Source organism: Macaca nemestrina, chromosome 15 (assembly GCF_043159975.1).
Source record: "Macaca nemestrina isolate mMacNem1 chromosome 15, mMacNem.hap1, whole genome shotgun sequence".
Taxonomy (NCBI): Eukaryota; Metazoa; Chordata; class Mammalia; order Primates; family Cercopithecidae; genus Macaca; species Macaca nemestrina.
In genome coordinates this window covers 95,590,097-95,607,747 of record NC_092139.1, presented here as the reverse complement: position 1 = coordinate 95,607,747, position 17,651 = coordinate 95,590,097, and the positions used below count along the sequence as shown (strand labels likewise).

At 51.1% G+C, this 17,651-nt stretch overlaps 1 protein-coding gene across 14 annotated transcripts in view; it reads left to right on the top strand.

Annotated features, from left to right (window-relative positions):
- Window positions 1–17,651, top strand: part of LOC105495739 (tetratricopeptide repeat domain 28) — a 715,636-nt gene that overhangs the window by 681,172 nt on the left and 16,813 nt on the right. For all 14 annotated transcript variants that reach the window (XR_011614279.1, XM_071080884.1, XM_071080883.1 and 11 more), the window contains 2 exons: window positions 2,539–2,683; window positions 15,348–15,527. Coding sequence is in view for 13 of the 14 variants with exons in the window: in XM_071080884.1 (XP_070936985.1) it covers window positions 2,539–2,683; window positions 15,348–15,527 (325 nt within the window). In the remaining variant the exon portion in view is untranslated. The remainder of the gene's footprint in view (window positions 1–2,538; window positions 2,684–15,347; window positions 15,528–17,651) is intronic.

Genomic DNA, 17,651 nt, shown 5'->3' with positions numbered 1-17,651 from the left:
CAGACCACAAGATGTCCAACCTGACATCTTGTGCTCCTCAGGGAGGGGTCAGATGGGCCGGGTGTTTGGTTCTGATTTGTTGGAGTAAGTAGCCAAGTTTGGGAGCAGCTGAAGGAACTCCTGGGTCTCCCTGGACAGCTGGGGCTGTCCTGAGAACTCCCTAGAGCTGGGGTCTTTCTCTAGTAGGAGCCTTTTTAGTTCAAAGCTAAAGGGCCTTGAGGTTTGTGGAGTGTCCCCATCAGTCATCTTGAGGACCTTGGGCCACAGCATTGTCTGGGGGCATGGCACTCCCCCAGTCACGCCCAGCTGGACTGATCAGACTCAGGAGCCTCAAGTTGGGGTTACCTGAGCCCACAGTCCAGGCCATCATCTAGATTGTGAAACATGAAGTGCACAGGAAGAGGGCACCTAGTGCTCCTGCTGCTGCCCGTCTGCTGTCTGGATGGCAGCCTAGGCTCTTCGGGGCCGTGTTCCCTGTCTGCTGAGAACACGTGTGTGTGGTAACAAACAGTGCCGTGACAGACACCGTGTGTTATGCCAAAGCATCTCCTCAGGAGAGCAATTTGGTAATCTCTCCTTGAGGGGAGAATTGCTCTTTGCAGTGTATTCTGTGGAATTAAGTGAGCCTCTGAGTGTCACTCCAGGGTTATCTGTGCTTCACTGGCTTTGATGGCAAAGACGTGCTACAGCCCTCATCACTTGTAATTACACGTTTCCAGAGTGAGTGAGGCCAGGGAGCGGACGTGAGTGGGCTCCCTGGCCCTCCAAGTCCTGCTGCTCTGCTTTTCTCTCACAGGCACCAGGCTGGAGGCTGAGGATGCTGAGAGCTTGGCTTGGCACAACCCTAGAATTTAGGTCAAGTGGTGCATTGCCAAGATCACTGGGAGGAGTGGGAGAGAGCTAGGGGTAGAGATCTTACCTGGAAAACACACGGCTGAATCTTTCAAATAATTTATTTTGATGTCACAGCTCCTGGCCTGGACCAGCAGAGAGGAGCAGCCTTCTGTGTTTTTCTTGGGCAACAGTCTAGTTGCTGTCATTACCAGTAGCCAGAGTACCTACTGAACCTCAGCAGTGTATCTGGTTTAAGGCATGGTCTTTGCCCTTAAGGGTCCTAGAATATGTAGCAGAAACTCTTGAACTATGCATAGTGTCTAAATCAAGGTTAAGAGATCACTGATGGTGGGGTGTGGTGTCTCACATCTGTAATCCCAACACTTTGGGAGGCCAAGGTGGCAGGATTGCTTGAGCCCAGGAGTTCAAGACCAGCCTGGGTAACACAGTGAGACCCCATCTCTAAAAAAAACAATTACAAATTAGCTTGGTGTCGTGGTACACACCTGTGGACCCAACTCCTCAGGAGGCTGAGGTAGGAGGAGCACTTGAGCCCAGGAGGTTGAGGGTGCAGTGAGCTATGTTTGCACCACAATGCACTCCAGCTTGGGCTACAGAGCAATACCTTGTCTTTTTTTTTTTTTTTTTTCTTTTTTTAAAGCTATCTCCTACAGGAAGGATGATACCTTGTCTGTTTCAAAAAAAAAAGAAAAAAGAAAAAAGAAAAAAATCACCGTCCAATAGTCAGGCATAGAATGTCACCAATGGCTGTGCTGCGGTCACAGTGGCCAGGCCACAGGGCAGGTGCTGAGAGGATGCATGTGGGCAGCTGTTGCTGCATTGGAAAGGGACTAATTTCCCCTCCCTGTACCTCTTCTGCTCATTTGTGCATTTTATCCTCTGTAGGTTCCCAGAGACTATGCCAGTGCCTGGCAGACAGCCAGCGCTTAGGGAAAATTTTCCAAATGAATGAGTGAATGAATGAATGAATCATTGAATGCTGTCATCCCATGTTGGAAGTATGAAACTTGGGGTACTTGGGGTTGAAAATGCTTTAGTATTAATAAAACTATGCCTGGAAACATTGGAACAGAAATTTAAAAGCGAAACAAAACTACACAGCCATACTGAAACCAACCCACTCTGCAGCTGCTGCCTGGTCATAGCATCTTCCAATGAGGCCATGGGGCCAGGGGTTTCTACTGCCTTGCCACAGAGCCCATGCTGGGGCTCAGGTGGGTGCTCAGCGGTTGCTCTGAGCCCAAGGTGGGGGCCAACATGCTCTTTGTCCTGTCTGCAGCCCCCACATGGTAAATTAATTGGCATTGGGGCACTGTCCTCATCAGCTTGGTGGCTGTCGCTGATTCCTAATGGTCCTCACGTTTGCCTGCACACAATTGCTCCACACAGGATGTAATTAAATCCTTTGAACAGCACTTAGGGACATTTGATTATGTAGAAAAACTCCATAGAAATGTAAGCTGTTGTGTGCAGCTGGTTTACCCTGCGGTTTCTGACAGTGCTCACTGTAGTGTGAAAATTACCTGAAAGGACAGAGAAGGGAACGGAGCTGGGAGGGAGGCTGGCGGGGGTGCTGCTGTGAAGCCTCAGCCTGTCTTCCATACAGGGGCATGGCTGGGAGGGCCGGGGTGAGTCTGCCTGTCTGAGTGGCCCTGATTGATCCCTTGGCCCTTCCCTCCCCAGGAGCTGCCAGAGCATGACGAGCCTGTTCAGTAACACTGTGTCACCGACCCAGGACGGGACCTCCTCTCTTCCCAGGAGGCAGAACTCGTTCGCCAAGCCCCCGCTCCGTGCCCTGTATGACCTGCTCATCGCACCCATGGAAGGGGTAAGCACCTCCTGGGAGCACGAGGCTCCTCTGCGTCGAAACACATCGGTTACCAGTCAGTGCCCACATGTATCTTAGACACCAAAATGGGCTCCCGAGACAACGGAGGCTTTCCAGAACACAAGTCTGCTCTGTCCAGCTTCTCAGTGAGCATTTGAAAAATAAGATGGAGCACAGACTTGGTTGGTTGGGTGGGTGGGTGGTAGGTAGGTAGTGGATGAGGCCTTGAGATTCAAGTTGCAAATCTGGGTTCAAGCCCTAGCTCTGCTCCCTACAAGCCAGGTACATTCAGCCTCAGTGACCTCATATACAAAATGAAATGATGCTCCCTTCCCAGCCTGTCCAACAGAGTGATGGTGCGGCTCAGGGAGGTACAGGTGCACATCTAAGGAGTTGTCAGTAGGGGCTGTGCATCAGTGTGAGGCTGAGGCTGCCCTTTCCCACCTAGCAGACACCTCGGGGATGTGGCCATGGCTGTGCCCTTCCCAGAGGGCTTCTTTGCACCTTGTGCCCGCACCCTACTAGGAATGAATGCTTCTCCACCTCCCTACCTCTCATCCTAGAATCTCGTCTGAGCAACTTCAAGCCAGGGCTATGCTTTCTGGTGAGATGGAGTCTCAGAGAATCAATTCCCACCTCCCTCTTTCCCTCAGCCTCAGATATTGTTGGGAATCACTGACTCCACCATAGAGTCTAATGTTAAAGACACCCTTGCATAATCTGCCACAGACAGGTTTTCTGTGGTGTGTATTCATCTGCCCTGGTCTTTGCACATCACTTTTTAAATCAGACACGGCCCTCTGACTGAGCGGAGAGTGCCGGAGGGCTCAGGATCTTTGCAAATCCCAATGGTTAGTCCATCAGATGCCTTTGCATAGAGTGTTAGAAAAGCCCAGGGAGCCTGCAGCAGGCGAGCAGGCTGCTGTTAGCCAGGCTGCATGGCCCCTTCTCAGCAGTCTGCAGCCAAGTGGGAGATTTGTCTCACAGCTGTTGGGGTGGCCTTCAGAAGCTCTCTCTTCTGCTCCAGCCAGATGATGGAGGTGAAATGTATCCCCAGGAAACCATATCTGCACAATGATTTCTTTGTCCCCAGAAAATGCCTATACCTTTCCCTGCCTGGCCTTCCAAGGATGTGTCTTGCCTAATATTTGTCAGGAGGCTGCACTACCTGCCAGTGCCCTCTGGACGTTCTCTGGCTTGCGGAGACAGGGTGTGGTGGAAAGCACAGAGCCTTTGGGAACCAGCAGAGCTGGATTTGCATCTGGCCCTGCCCTTTTCTGGCTGGGTGACAGTGGCAAAGCTGCTTCCTCTCCTGGAGTATCTGTTTCCTCATTAGAAAATTAGGATGATAGCACCCAATGCAACAGGTTGGAGCAGGTTAGACAAACATGTAAAGCACCTGGCCAGGCACAGTGGCTCTTGATTGTAATCCTAGCACTTTGGGAGGCCGAGCCGGGCAATCACTTGAGCCCAGGAGTTCGAGACTAGCCTGGGCAACATAGCGAGACCTCATCTCTACAAAAATTACAAAAATTAGCCAGGCATGATGGTGCACAACTGTAGTCCCAGCTACTCAGGAGGCTGAGGTAGGAGGATCTCTTGAGCCTGGGAGATCAAGGTTGCAATGAGCCATGATCGTACCACTGCATTCCAGCCTGTGTGACAGAACTCAACCGTGTCTCAAAAAAAACACAAAGGTGCATAAAGCACCTGAGGCAGCAGCAGCAGTGAATGTGTGCCTGGCGAGCAGTGCCTTCTTGTGCCCAGATCCCTCTTCTGAGTGCCAGGTCACTGCCACTGTCCCTCCAGGCCTTTCCTGTGCTCCTGGGCCTCCCGGATCCGATCGCATCCTTGCATGCACATTCTTGCAGTCCTTGCACGTGCTTGGTTGTCCTTCCCTTGTTAGGGTTATGACCCTCTCCTGCGTCCTCCTTTTAATGAGATGACCAAAACTGCAGAGAATTCTCCAGCTTAAAGCTTCTCAGATACCATAATCACTTACCCTGATTTATGTGCCCTACCTTGGAGGAAGAAATACAAACCTAGCTCCCTTGCTTTTCCAAGTTTTCTTTACTGCTATTGACTGTCATGCAAACCATTTTAGTGACTTACTACCGGCCTTCCCTCCTGCTTGCCCTGAGGCCTGCATTTCCCAGGGATCCCCGCTCCTCTGAAGGGTGTTTGGACTCTCCATTCTTTACCCACTTGGGCCTTCTGAGGCCTTTGCCTATCTCCCTTTGCATTTCTCCTTTTGCATTCAGGTCCCCAGATTACTTGCTCCATTAATGTTGCATTGGTGTTTGGGGACCAGGAGGGGAGCAGAGGGTAAAGATGGAGACTGGCTGTGACTGCCACCTCTGCCCCCATAAGGCTTAGGTCATCTGGGGCTGGCAGGCTCCTCTCATCTCTCTGGCCTAGCTGCCGTGTCACCTCCTCTTTGAAACCTTCCTTGCCTCTTTTCCTTACCTTCCTGGACCCCTTCATTCCCCTCCCCACCACTGGGCCCCTGGCATACCTGGATGTTTTTTATGGTACCTAAGACAATCAGCCCTTCATATCCATGGGTTCCTTATCTATGGTTTCAGCCACAGATTGAAAACATATATATATATTTTTGAGACAGAGTCTTGCTCTGTCCCCTAGGCTTGAATGCAGTGGCAGTGATCATAGCTCACTGCAGCCTCGACCTCCCAGGCTCAAGCACTCCCCCGACCTCAGCCTCCTGAGTAGCTGGGACTACAGGTGTGCACCACCACGCCCAGCTGATTTTTACATTTTTTGCAGGGACAGGGTTTCACCATGTTGCCCAAGCTATTTTCAAACTCCTGGGCTCAGGCGATCCATTGGCTTTGGCTTCCCAAAGTGGTGGCATTACAGGCGTGAACTACGACGCCCAGTGAAAATATATATTTTTTAATTCCCCAAAGTTATGAAAAGCAAAACTTGAATTTGCTTCATGCTGACTACTACACTGAATCCATGTGAATGAAGTGATATGTAGGCATTCTGTTAGGTAATCTAGATTATAAATAATCTACAGATGATTTAAAGTATACAGGAGGATGTATGAAGGTTAATGGAAACACCATGTCATTTTATACCAAAGACTTAAGCATCTGAGGATTTTGGTATCTGAGGGGTGTCCTGGAATAATCCCCTAGGGATACAGAGAGGCACCTGTGCCTGATTGGACTCAGGACTTAGCTCTGTGCTTGCTGCCCACCCTACAGTCCCTGAAGGCAAGGACTGCCCCTCATCTCTGTGTCCCCAGCAGCTGTCACAGGGCCTGGTACACATTGGTGGTCAGTAAATTTTCTGGAATGGTATGGGGTCCAAAGCGGCATTGCATTTTGGGTCTAGTTTGGCATAGAAAGCAGAAGAGCCAACTTAGAAATCAGCCAATAGGCTTTTCATGGCCACTCTTGGGTTGAACCTGGGGCCTTTCCCAAGAGGATGAAGCAGAAGGAAGGAACTGGGCCTGTTCTCGAGGAGCTTTGAATCTAGTGAGCTCCCTGCCTCTGCCAGCCAGCACAGTGATTTCAGGGTGAGGCATGGTCCAGTCAACAAGCCTGCAGGCCCCACCCCGAGCATGGTTTCACTGGCCGAGGTGTCCACACTGAGCCAGGTGAAGGCGGCGACTATTGTGGGGGCTCTGTACTTGAGGCAGAAATCGACTTGGTGGAGGCCGCGAAGAGGTGGAGGGCAGGAGGTGGCTCTGCCTTGACCCATCCCAGTGCTTCCCCAGCGCCACAGGTCATCCTGGAAGGGGGTCCTCTGAGTGTATAAAAGCTGTACCATGTGTTTTAGAATTTTTCTCCCTGCGGACTTTCCCATGACTTAAAGAATATAAAGATGCTATCAGGATTAGTGGTAGCTGGCTTTGGGACAACCTAATTTTCCTGTAGGGGTGCTAGGAAGGGGGAAGATTATGGACTTAAGCCTCAAACAAGTTAGAACAATGATCAGAATAATGCCTTTGTACACTAGGAAAAGGAAAAAGACCTGTCACCAGCATTTCAAAAAATGAAATGCTGCCAGCAGCACCCTGAGTTTCTGCTGCCTTCAGAGCTGTTTGTGTGGAGAATGTGATGGGGCCCCTGAACCCACCCGCAGGCTGCGGTCTTATCTTGAGGTGAGGCATGCAGTTGGAAAGCACATCCTTAGTTCCTGATATCTACAAATACAGTCTTTTGTGAGTCAGGTATTTGAACGCAGGGGAAGGAGTTTGGCTGCTTTACATGAGACAGAGTGAAACCTTTTTAAAGGTATTAAAGTAAATCATCAGAGCAAGCACTGTTCCTTTTCTAACTAAAATGATCCATTGTGTATCAGTAAAAACACTTAACTGAAAAGTTGAAGTCTAATTAGGAGTCGTCTCCATCCCAGTTTTATTCATTCATTCAACAGATATTTACTGACTTGTGCCAGGCACACACTGTCCTAAACCTGGGGAAGACAGGTGAAAATCTGGGCCAGGGGCCAGTGTTCTCATGTCTGGTCACTCACAGACTGCTAAGGGTGGTGATGGAGGCCAGCACCCGAGCCAGTGGGCCATGCTGAATTGTGGCAGGTCAGCCTCAGTGACCCTGTCATCTCTGGAGGGCCTGGCACACATCACCTGCACTGCCCAGGTGGAGGAGGAGGCCTGGATCATTCTCCTGCTTCTGGTGGCAACCACCCCCACACTGCTCCAGAGGCCACAAGAGGGCGATATGATACCGCCAGCCGGCTCCAGATCTGCCGCTGTCAGCTGCCAGGCAGAGTAAAACCCTTCTCCACATTTTCAGCAAGAATACACATCAAAGCCAGAAGTCCAGGGTTGTGAATCACTGACACTTCAAGACTAAAACGATTAGCCTCTTCACATGGGGCATATAATTATTTGAACAACTGCCTTTGTTTAGCCGCAGTCCTATTGCTAAGGGACTAGGTCAGACAGTATGAAAAGTGGAACAGAATAATATTTTACCATAGGCCTTACACCAGTATGTGATTTAATTTGGCTTAAGGGAAACATTGTCGTGGCTGTTTCCTGGAACCACGCTGTTCTTTGCTGTCAGGATGGGGCGAGCATGTCCACTTATCTTTGAGGAGGGCCCAGTTGCATTTGCACATGAGCCATCATCAAACATTAAATCAGATCCTATGTGGTCCCCAAAGGAGAAAATGTCATGAAAGAAAAGTTACAAGTGTTTAGCATGAAAGGGACTACTGGGACGTGTTTGTGTCTGTGGCATTAGTTTTTAATTAAATTAGAGTGAAGGATAGTAACCCATGTCTCTGACCTGGACTTCCCTGCTTCTTGCCCTGGACTGATCTGGACCAGTCCTGTCCCCACCACCCCAAGGCACAAGGCTGCCTCAGAGTTCTCTCCAGTGTCCTTCCCTCAGCAGCAAACTTGTGGCAGGACTCGGCAGAGCTGCTGTAGGCAAAGCCACTCGTCCACTCAGATCCCAAATCACCCCTCAGTTTTCAGTTGGGGCCTTCGTCCAGAGCCAGCAGCTGCTATAATCAAGGAACCAGATTTGAGGAATACCTTAGGTTTGGTCAAGTTACTCTTCAAAGGTTCAGATTTGGGGATCTTTTTGGATCCTTGGAGTTTGCTCTAGTTATAGAGTCTCTGTTATCCTTATTTTTATTTCCCTTTATTTAAATTCCCTGTTTCCTATATTTAAATTTAAAAACCAAGGTTCTAGGGCAGGTAGCAAGAGCAAATGACTTTGATCAGATAAAAAAGGACATCTCATTCACCTTGGCTTGTGATTCACAAAGTGTGGAGTCACCTGTTTATAATCCTAGAAACTTATTCAAAACTTCTTTATGTCTGTTAGCTTGCTGAACTGCTTTCCAAGCACTGGAGCTCAGTGCTTGGAGCTGAGACTTCTCATCTAAGAGTGAAAGCAGGCATCTAGCTCTGCCGAGGGCTCTGCCATGAGAGTGGCTTGGCCTTGGTTGGGCCATGACTGTAGTCACTGCCCTAGGGGAAAGGACTCCCTTGTGTTTTGTAAAATACCCCTTGCAAAATCAGGTAGCAGGATAAGTCGGCTTCTCCTAGAACAGATACAACAGGAATGAGACTGACCACGTGGCTGCCTGTTTTCTAAATAGATTGGGGGGCTTGGGTATAGCCAGGGAATTTTTGTCTTTAGAAACAATCAGATCTAGATTCCAGTATGAGGTAGAGGATGAGGCCCTTGAGACTGGCAGCCCCACCACCAGGCTGTCTAATTGATTTCTGATTGAGACATCTGTAGTGATATTCAAATGAGGACAGACGTCACCCAAGGACAACAAGCATTTTCACAACTGATTAGGAGGAGGAAAAATGGAGGCAATTACTTGCAAGCTGTCTGTATGACTAAAACCAGTGGTGGCAGCACCCAGGATAACCAGCAAGCTCTTACGTGGTAAGTGGCATTCTCACCTGGATGGCTGCTGTTACGTGAGTGTCATCTGGGTGCTGGCTCTATTCTAGCTGGTGTTTAACAAGCAGCCATCTTAGCCTTACCCTGGCAGGTTCCAGGCAGGTCAGGGTCTTCTGCCACTAAGGGTGGAGGGATCATTTTTACCAGGTCAGCCAAGATAGAGAGAGAGGCTCCCCTCCGCCCCTCCAACCCTGCCCACTGTACAGAGGCTCCTGCAGCTTGAACAGTCACTTCAAGCTGATTTGGCTGATGTTGGACTCTGGGTTTCAGGCAAGCCCTTCTGGCTCTTGCTGGCCATTGGGTCACGTTTCTCCAATACCTTCTTAGGTTCTTCAGGCAAACAAGTGGGCTGTTGTTTGGCCAAAGCATACAGTTGAATGGGTTGAATGTTCACTTTTCTATTTCTGGCTGGAATACAGTATCTACAGTCTTGGTAGGCTTCAGTCATGGTTGAGGGTGATTTCCAGGAGGTGTATGATCTTTGCTGAAACTGTATGTATCTACCCATGATGACAGGATTTCCCAGAAGCATCACAGAAAGGGTTCCTCTACCTTAAACAGTTCTGTTTGATAAATTTATTCCATCAAAAATATGAGTCAGAAAAAAATTTGAAGCCCTATACACAGTTCTGGGGTATCTGGATACCCTGCAGCCCTTTGCCTCTGGAATCCTTACTGTAGACAGTAAAGTCCATTTCATCCCAAATCTAATCAGTCTGAAAGCTCATGGACCCAGGCATTTTCTTTCTCTCCCCCATGGTGATCAGAGATTTTCATTCCTCTGGCCTTTGATACTGTGAACCCCTGAGAGGTCTGCTGTGTCTGCCAGTAAAAAGGAAACTCCCCGGTGCCCTGTGGGGGTCACCTGTAGATCCTCTAACCTTGGCGATACACAGGGAGCACGTCTTTCTTAAACTCCAGATTAGGACATGATCAACATAACATTCACTATGAGTGCTTTCTGAAGAGCTCAAGACCTGTACTCACCAGGGCATATACACAGGGTCCCCACTGACCGAAACGGCAATCCAATTAGAATTCACCACCCAATGACACATTCGGGATCCATTGGGGGTTGCCTGGGAGAACTGTGGGCTTGGAAACTAGACTTCAGGGTAACTGCTTGGTGGTGGTTCACTAAGTAGGTGTGGATGATAGCCTTAGTGACGTGGAGATGAGGTGAGGGGAATGTGACAACATCTGTCTCTCATAGTTTCTGGGTTAAAATTCGGAGCTGGATGTTCCAGAGAAACCATTTGTCTGTTTTAGCCACAGAATGTTTGTAAACACCAGAGAGAAAGGGAATGAGTAATACTGGAAAAATGATTATGGACCAGAAGAAAAGAATAGTATAAATAATGGCGGTGTCACCTTATTCCAAGCACTGAAGACAGTTGTAAATTCGCATTTGACCAATATGTCTGGAGTGCACACCAGTGCCAGGCATGGGGCTAGATGCTTTACCCACTGTGCAGCTACCTTGGCCTCATAGGCCTGTGAGGAATGGATGTTAGTGCTGTCCTGTGGGTTTGGAAACCAAGGTGCAGAGAGGTTAGTGTCTTGTTGGAGTGCTCAGATCCCCTACCCCCAACCCTACTGGTTTCTTACCCCTCGCCTCCTATCTAGCAGTTCCAGATGCTGGGAGCACCCTGACTTGGCAGGCTGCCCCAGACTCTGTGGCAGGGCCTCCCCTCAGAACCCTTATTCTTTCCCCAGCATGCAGCATCCCTTCCCGGGCCACTGGACACAGCTTTTCATCCTCTGGGTCCATCTGGAGACAGAAACCACAACGTTCAGTATAGAGAGCTATTACCTATGAGAAGCAAGTAATTGTAAGATATAGGGAAGCTGTGTGGTTCTCTAGGGCTGAGGGAGTGTACCCAGTAAAGAATGAACATGGGAGGAGGTGTGGTTCAGCCCACAGGACACAGAGATATGTCCACTGTTTGACCAGGCCAGAGCCAGTCTGGAATTGCTGGCAAGTGGTAGCCCCCTGAGTGTGGGGAGGAGAGCAGCCATCAGCTTCCAGCGGTGATGGGTGCCAGGGAATCTAGGCACCTGCCCAGGCAGGAGGTCTTGGGAGTGTGGGGGCTCTGGTTTCCATGTAGAGAAGGATGTGGGAAGATCATCACCAGGCCGAGACTGCAAGGTGGCAACGGGACAGTGCTCTGGGCCCGTGGCTGGGCAGGCCTCTGGATGTCCTCAGCTATCACTGACCCAGGAGGTCTCCTGCCTCCTCAGTGCCTCTCAGTGCACTCCACTGACACAGCTCAGCACCCTGCATATCGTGGGAGAAACAGCCGAAGGAATGCAGCGTGTCTCAGTGTGGATAGTGACAAGGGCTTCAGGACCTGAGAGACAGTAAACTGACAATAGATGTGCAAAGCCACCTCCAGTGTACTCACTGCCCACCCTGTCAGAAGGAACAACCCTCTCCTTGTACAAAGACTGCACCTTCACGGTACCCCATCATCACCGTGCCCCAGGGCAGCCCCGCTATACTGTGCGTGGTGGCCTGCCTGCCCAGCACTGTGTCTTCCCCCTTTTCTCTCACCTGGCCTGGCACACAGTAGGTTCTCAAGCATCATTTGCTGCCTGGACTCACATTGCCACAGTCAGGGTCACAGCCCCTTGGTGAGAGCGCAGGGCGGCACCCCTGGGGAAGGGACAGATTCTAGTGCACCTGGCCCTGTCATCTTCTGCTTTCAGAAATCCCATTACTAGAAACTGCAAAGGTCAGAACATCTGAGTCTTTGATAGAATCTGTTGGAGATTCTGGTAGTTGCTGCTATAAGGCTGGTGCATGAGCCACTTTATTGTTCAACCCTAAGCCTTAAGAGGCCAGCAGACGCCCTTTCCGAGGCTGACAGGCCCAGGTGCTGAGTAGTGTTTCCTTGAATGTCTCTCCTTTGTAGGCTGACTGATGATATGTAAGCTGAATAGAGATGTCACTTGCTTTCCCCTTTTCAAGTTCCACATTGGATTATAGCTAATCTTTCAGTGCAAGGACAGCACGCATACACCAGAGGCAGAGCTCACAAGTTTCCTGGGCATTGTCTCTAGCATGTCCAATCAGTTTCCCCCTTTGAACAGGAGCTGTCAGCCTGCTGTTCTACCCGTCTCCCCACAAGCCTACACGTTTCAGAGAACAGCTGTGGCTGTCACCTGCCTCATTTCACACAGTTTGGACAGGGGTCCCATTTGGGGGCCTTCACCCAGGGTTGTATGCATGTGCCAAGCTCGGTACCAGCTCCTAGGCATGATGCAGGGAGGTCCCAGACTTCCAAATTGGGATATGAGGTTCAGAGAACAGTCTCCCTATCTCCCAGCCTGGATTTCAGACTTCTCCTCACCCGCTAAGGTCACTCTCACTGAGTCCCAGCAAGTCTCCTTGTCTCCTCTCTCGGTGGGCATGCCCTGGTCTGAATTACTCCCGGGCATAGCCCCTCTCCCTCAGGCAGGCAGGCTGCCTCTCAATGCTTTGCAGGGCTCAGCTTGAGAAGGCATGGCAGGTCCTGACAGCCAACAAGAACCACACTTTCTTGCCTGATCTTCAGCGCCCCCACAGTCTGGCTTCCATGTCCCTCTCTAGCCTTGTGCTCACCTGGCAACAGCATCTGACCAGGCCAGGCCTTCCCCAGTTCTCACGGACCAGAGCAGCCTCCTGGGTGGGCCCAGTGTCAGCCTGGATAGGCTCTCCCAGTTCTGGGGTTGCCATGCTGCCATGAGGCTGTTACATTTGATAATACCAAGTTTCACTCAGCAATGGCCTCTTGTGTGCATTTTAGTTTTCTAAGTACATCATCATAAGTTTGCAAGCAGGGACCATGTCCTAAATTTATCTGACTTCCCTACAGTCCCCAGTAGGCACATGACAGACACCACTCAGTGGCTGATGGGAAAGCCGAGGCCCAGCTTGGGAGACTTCTGACAACAGGGCCACAGGAGATACCCCCCACCCCTGGTGGAGTGTTGGAGAAGACAGACAAGCTGCCTTCAAGGACATGCATTCTCTGATCATTAGGCTTGTGCCGCAGATGAGGTTTTGTGGGTAGAGTTAGCAGGGTTCTACAAAGAAGTGCTGCCAGTGAATGTTTGCTCTGCGTGGATTCCAGCCTGACTTCTCCTTTTTTCAGCTTGCCAAGCTTCCGTCCGGTTCGCACAGTTAGGTGCTGTCATTAGGGACTTGTCTATAAGTGGCGTGTGTCCTGGTGATGGCAGTAGCCTGTGGGATGACATCTGACAGAAACTTACTGTGGTTTGGGCCTGGGTGGCAGGAGCCCAGGGAGGACCTGTGGGGCTGGGGCTGGCATCTTGTCACAACAAAGCCCTGTGACTCTGGAACAGTGGAGGGTGGGTCCAGTTTTACACATGGCAAGTGGCTCAAGCCCCACCCTACCCATTCTCAGGCAGCACAGTTCTCACTGAGCAGCAGGTGGCCATCACTGTCACAGCCACTGACCCTGTCACCAGGGTCAGGGCAGCATCAGCTGTGCCACTGCGGCTGGTTTGAGGTTCACTGGCATACCTCCCCGGTGTGGTGGCACTCCCCTCCAGAGCAGCCCCCTGAGCCACCTCTACCTACGGAGCCAGCCGGGGAGCTCAGGTGTGGCCCATGGCAGACCATGGGGCCCAGGTGCCTACAGCTGTTTCTCCTCCCTGTGCTGAGCTCATCCATAGACAGTGTCGGGGTCGCTGTGACACACCCCTACTTCTTCCTGCCTAGGTTGCACAATTGCACAGTGATTAATTTACCTCCTCTTGGGAAACACTGTAGCTCTTTTTTTGTTGTCGTTGTTTTTGAGACACAGTCTCGCTTTGCCCCCGAGGCTGGAGTACACTGGTGTTTGGCCCACTACAACCTTCGCCTCCTGGGTTCAAGCAATTCTCCTGCCTCAGCCTCCTGAGTAGTTGGGACTACAGATGCATGCCACCATACCCGGCTAATTTTGTATTTTTAGTAGAGACGGAGTTTCACCATGTTGCATTCCTGACCTCATAATCCGCCCGCCTTGGGCTCCCAAAGTGCTGGGATTACAGGCATGAGCCACCGTGCCTGGCTCATACTGTAGCTCTTACAGCAAACAAACGAAAAACAAATTGGCCTAATAATTTTTATTTCTGCTTTCGCTAGATGGAGCTAGACATTTTTTTTTTAAAGAAAGAAAGAAAACCCCATAGGAGTTTACAGAGACTGAACGTCCCGCCAGGCATGTGTCACTTTGGGTTAGCTGAGTGCCCTGCCACCCTCAGCCAAGTGCCCACGGCAGCACATCAGACGGGTCAAGCAAGCACATTTGCTTCCCCAGGCACAAGCGAGTGGCACCCTGGTGGGTGTCTGCTTGTCAGCCACTCCTCAGCAGACGGGGTTGGGGGCAGGCCAGCCCCGCCCCTGGCACCCAGTGTTGCGCAGGCTCTGTGGACCTGGGACCTTCTTGGCAGGCTCTGGACTGCAGCAGCAACTTCCACACCACCTCTTTGTTCACCTCAGTCTGTGTGAACCCAGCTTCCAGGATTGTTGCCTGCTGCTCTAAGATGCCCGTGGCCTTAGCCTTGTTCTGCAATGAATGGGAATGAGCCTATGTCTCCTGTGGCCCTGTGCACACCCTGCCTTGGGTCCTCATGCCCAGCCTGTCAAGCGGGATGGGAGTCATCCATGCGTTGGGTCCCCTGACATCCCCAGAGGGAACAAGTGGGGACAGCACCTCCCGAGCCCAGAGCCAAGGGGCCACTCTTCCCTCAGAGGAAATCACAAAAGGTCCTAGAACCCAGCCCATCCCCTTCTCCAGGAACTGTCATGCCAGCCCCCAGACCTCCCGTCCTCCCTCTGATTTTCTAGCCTCTTGTCCATTGAAATGGAAAACAGATCTTGTTTTGGGAGGGGCCTTTCCCACCCCTTCTCAGGGTGCCTGTGCAGTACAGGCCGGTCTCCCGCCCACTCCAGGTTCTTATGAACTTCAAGAAACTGTCCTCTAACCTTCTCAGGACTGTGAGGCAGATGGACGCTGCCAGGCCAGCCCTTGCCAGTCCATGAGCAAGCATGCCAGTTGGTGATGCTCCTGCAGGGCTGCAGCTCAGCCTATGCCCCGTGGCGCCTCACACCCCACTGCACCCCACACCCCCGCAGGCCTCACCTGCTCATACTTGTATCGTCCAGGCTATGGCTCAGGGTTGTCCTGGTGCCTGAAACCCCTGCCTCCTGGGCCTCCCATGTCAGCCTCTCCGTGCTTGCTCCACAGGGCCTGATGCACTCCAGCGGCCCTGTGGGCCGGCACCGGCAGCTCATCCTGGTTCTAGAGGGGGAGCTCTACCTCATTCCTTTCGCCCTCCTGAAGGGAAGCTCCTCCAACGAGTACCTCTACGAGCGCTTCGGCCTCCTTGCTGTCCCTTCCATCCGCTCCCTTAGCGTGCAGTCCAAGGTAAGGCTCACACACATGGTGGGGGACCAAGGGCTTGTTCTCGGGTCTCGAGGCACTGTCTATCTGGTCGGACTGGGCTGTGTTACTAAGGCATAGCGGTGATCTCCTCAAAAGTGTTGATTTTATGATTTGCATGCAGGTAGCATAACTTTAGAGTAGCTCTGTCCAAAAGTGGGGCTCGGCCCTCATGACCCCTGGCCATTCTTTGCTGCCTCGGGAAGCCACAATTTGTGTCATGTCTAAGTTTCTTTGCTGTGACATTAGGGTTCTGAGCTGCTCTGAGGTACACAGTGAAGCTTGAGGCTGACTGAGCACCTCAGGGGGCTGGTCACCCACCATCCACACGATGCCCAGTGGGCAGAGCAGAGCCACCCAATTCACCTGGCCCTTGAGCTGACTGTTGGCTGGGCCCCAAGCAGGGAAGGCAGACAAGCAAGAGTGGAGTCGAGTAGAAAACAGCCCAACAGGCCAATGGAACTAAAAACAAGTCAGGTGGCTTTCAGGGGACAGGCAGGGACTCAGGTCTCATTGAGCAAGAATAATCAGTTTGGAAAGAAACACCCAAAATCAAGAGAGTAACAGTGGGCCACCCTGAGTCATGGGTCTCACCCCACTGCCACCCTTGGCCCTGCCCACCTGATTAGAAACTTTTGAGCCAAACTTTAATCTTCTTCCCCTTCTCCGAACTCTCAGAGACCCCAAAATCCTGGCTTCCCTCTGACCCCTCCACAGTCCCACAGGGCTCCGCACCTGCCTCGCACTCCACTTGCAGCATCCCTGCCTGCTCAGCTGCAGGACTGTCTTTACCACAAGGGCTTGCATTGCTCCATCCTCCAACTCCGGATGCCCTCGAGCTGCCAGCTGCTCTCAGAGCCCTCAGACCCCATCTGCCCTAATACCCCATGGCGGGTGGGACAGGTCTTACCCAGATGGTCCTCTTTACAGTGGTGGAAAGCATAGGCGGGGTTAGGAACCAAGGCTGGGCCCTGTGCATGGGTGGCCCCCACAGGACCTGTCTTGGCCGCTTTGATGACTTGCTCATTGGTGTGGCCTAAGTGGGGTCAGTTTCTGCCTCATGGGTTTTTGCAGATCTGAATTTTGACCATTTTTGTAGCTGGATAATACTTTTCTTATGAAGCAAAGAATCAGTTCAAAGTGAAAGAAGTTATTTTCTCTAGGTTTCTGAAGTTTCCATGGCTGATTCTGAATCCCAGATAGGAATCGAGCTGGCCTTCTCGACACTCCTGCCACCCAGTGGCCCACTGCCCTGGCTGATAGCAGCACTCTGGGTATCAGATGCCTCCACCTTCAGAAAACTTTTATTTTGATAACAACAGCCAGCTAGCTGTTTGTAGCTTAACCAGAGACCCGGAAGAGGCCATCTCCTGACAGGCATCTGGTGTTTCTCTTACCCAGAGTTTAAGGCATCACCAAGCAGAGGCACCAAAAAATTATTTTGAAGTAACTTCATACTTAATGTTTCCCAAAAAGTACCAAAAATCATCATAGGGGAAACTCAGGCAGACATCATTGGGCTTCTTTATGCTGATTTTCTCATTCAGTGATACTTTCTACTTTGCAGCATATAAGGCAGAAGGGAACTAGAATCTTGTCAGTATGTAGAGCTTCTTAAAGGACTTAGTTTAGCCCTGTCTCCCCAAGACTGACTTGCTTGTTTGCACGATTTAAACAAAATCACTCTTCAAAGTCCCTGACTTCTCAGGAGTGGGTTTCCGCTTATTTAGGAGCCACACAGGGAGGTCTATGGGGATGAGGATTATGGAGCAGGCTGGCCATCCTGGGTTCCATGGGCTCTGTCCACTCTGTCATATCAGGGCCTCCTCCCCCAGTCCTCTCAGGACCCCTACCATCCAATCCTGATGATTTTTTTTTTTTTTTTTTTTTTTTTTGAGACGGAGTCTGGCTCTGTCACCCAGGCTGGAGTGCAGTGGCCGGATCTCAGCTCACTGCAAGCTCCGCCTCCCGGGTTCACACCATTCTCCTGCCTCAGCCTCCCGAGTAGCTGGGACTACAGGCGCCCACCACCTCGCCCAGCTAGTTTTTTTGTATTTTTTTTTTTAGTAGAGACGGGGTTTCACCGTGTTAGCCAGGATGGTCTCGATC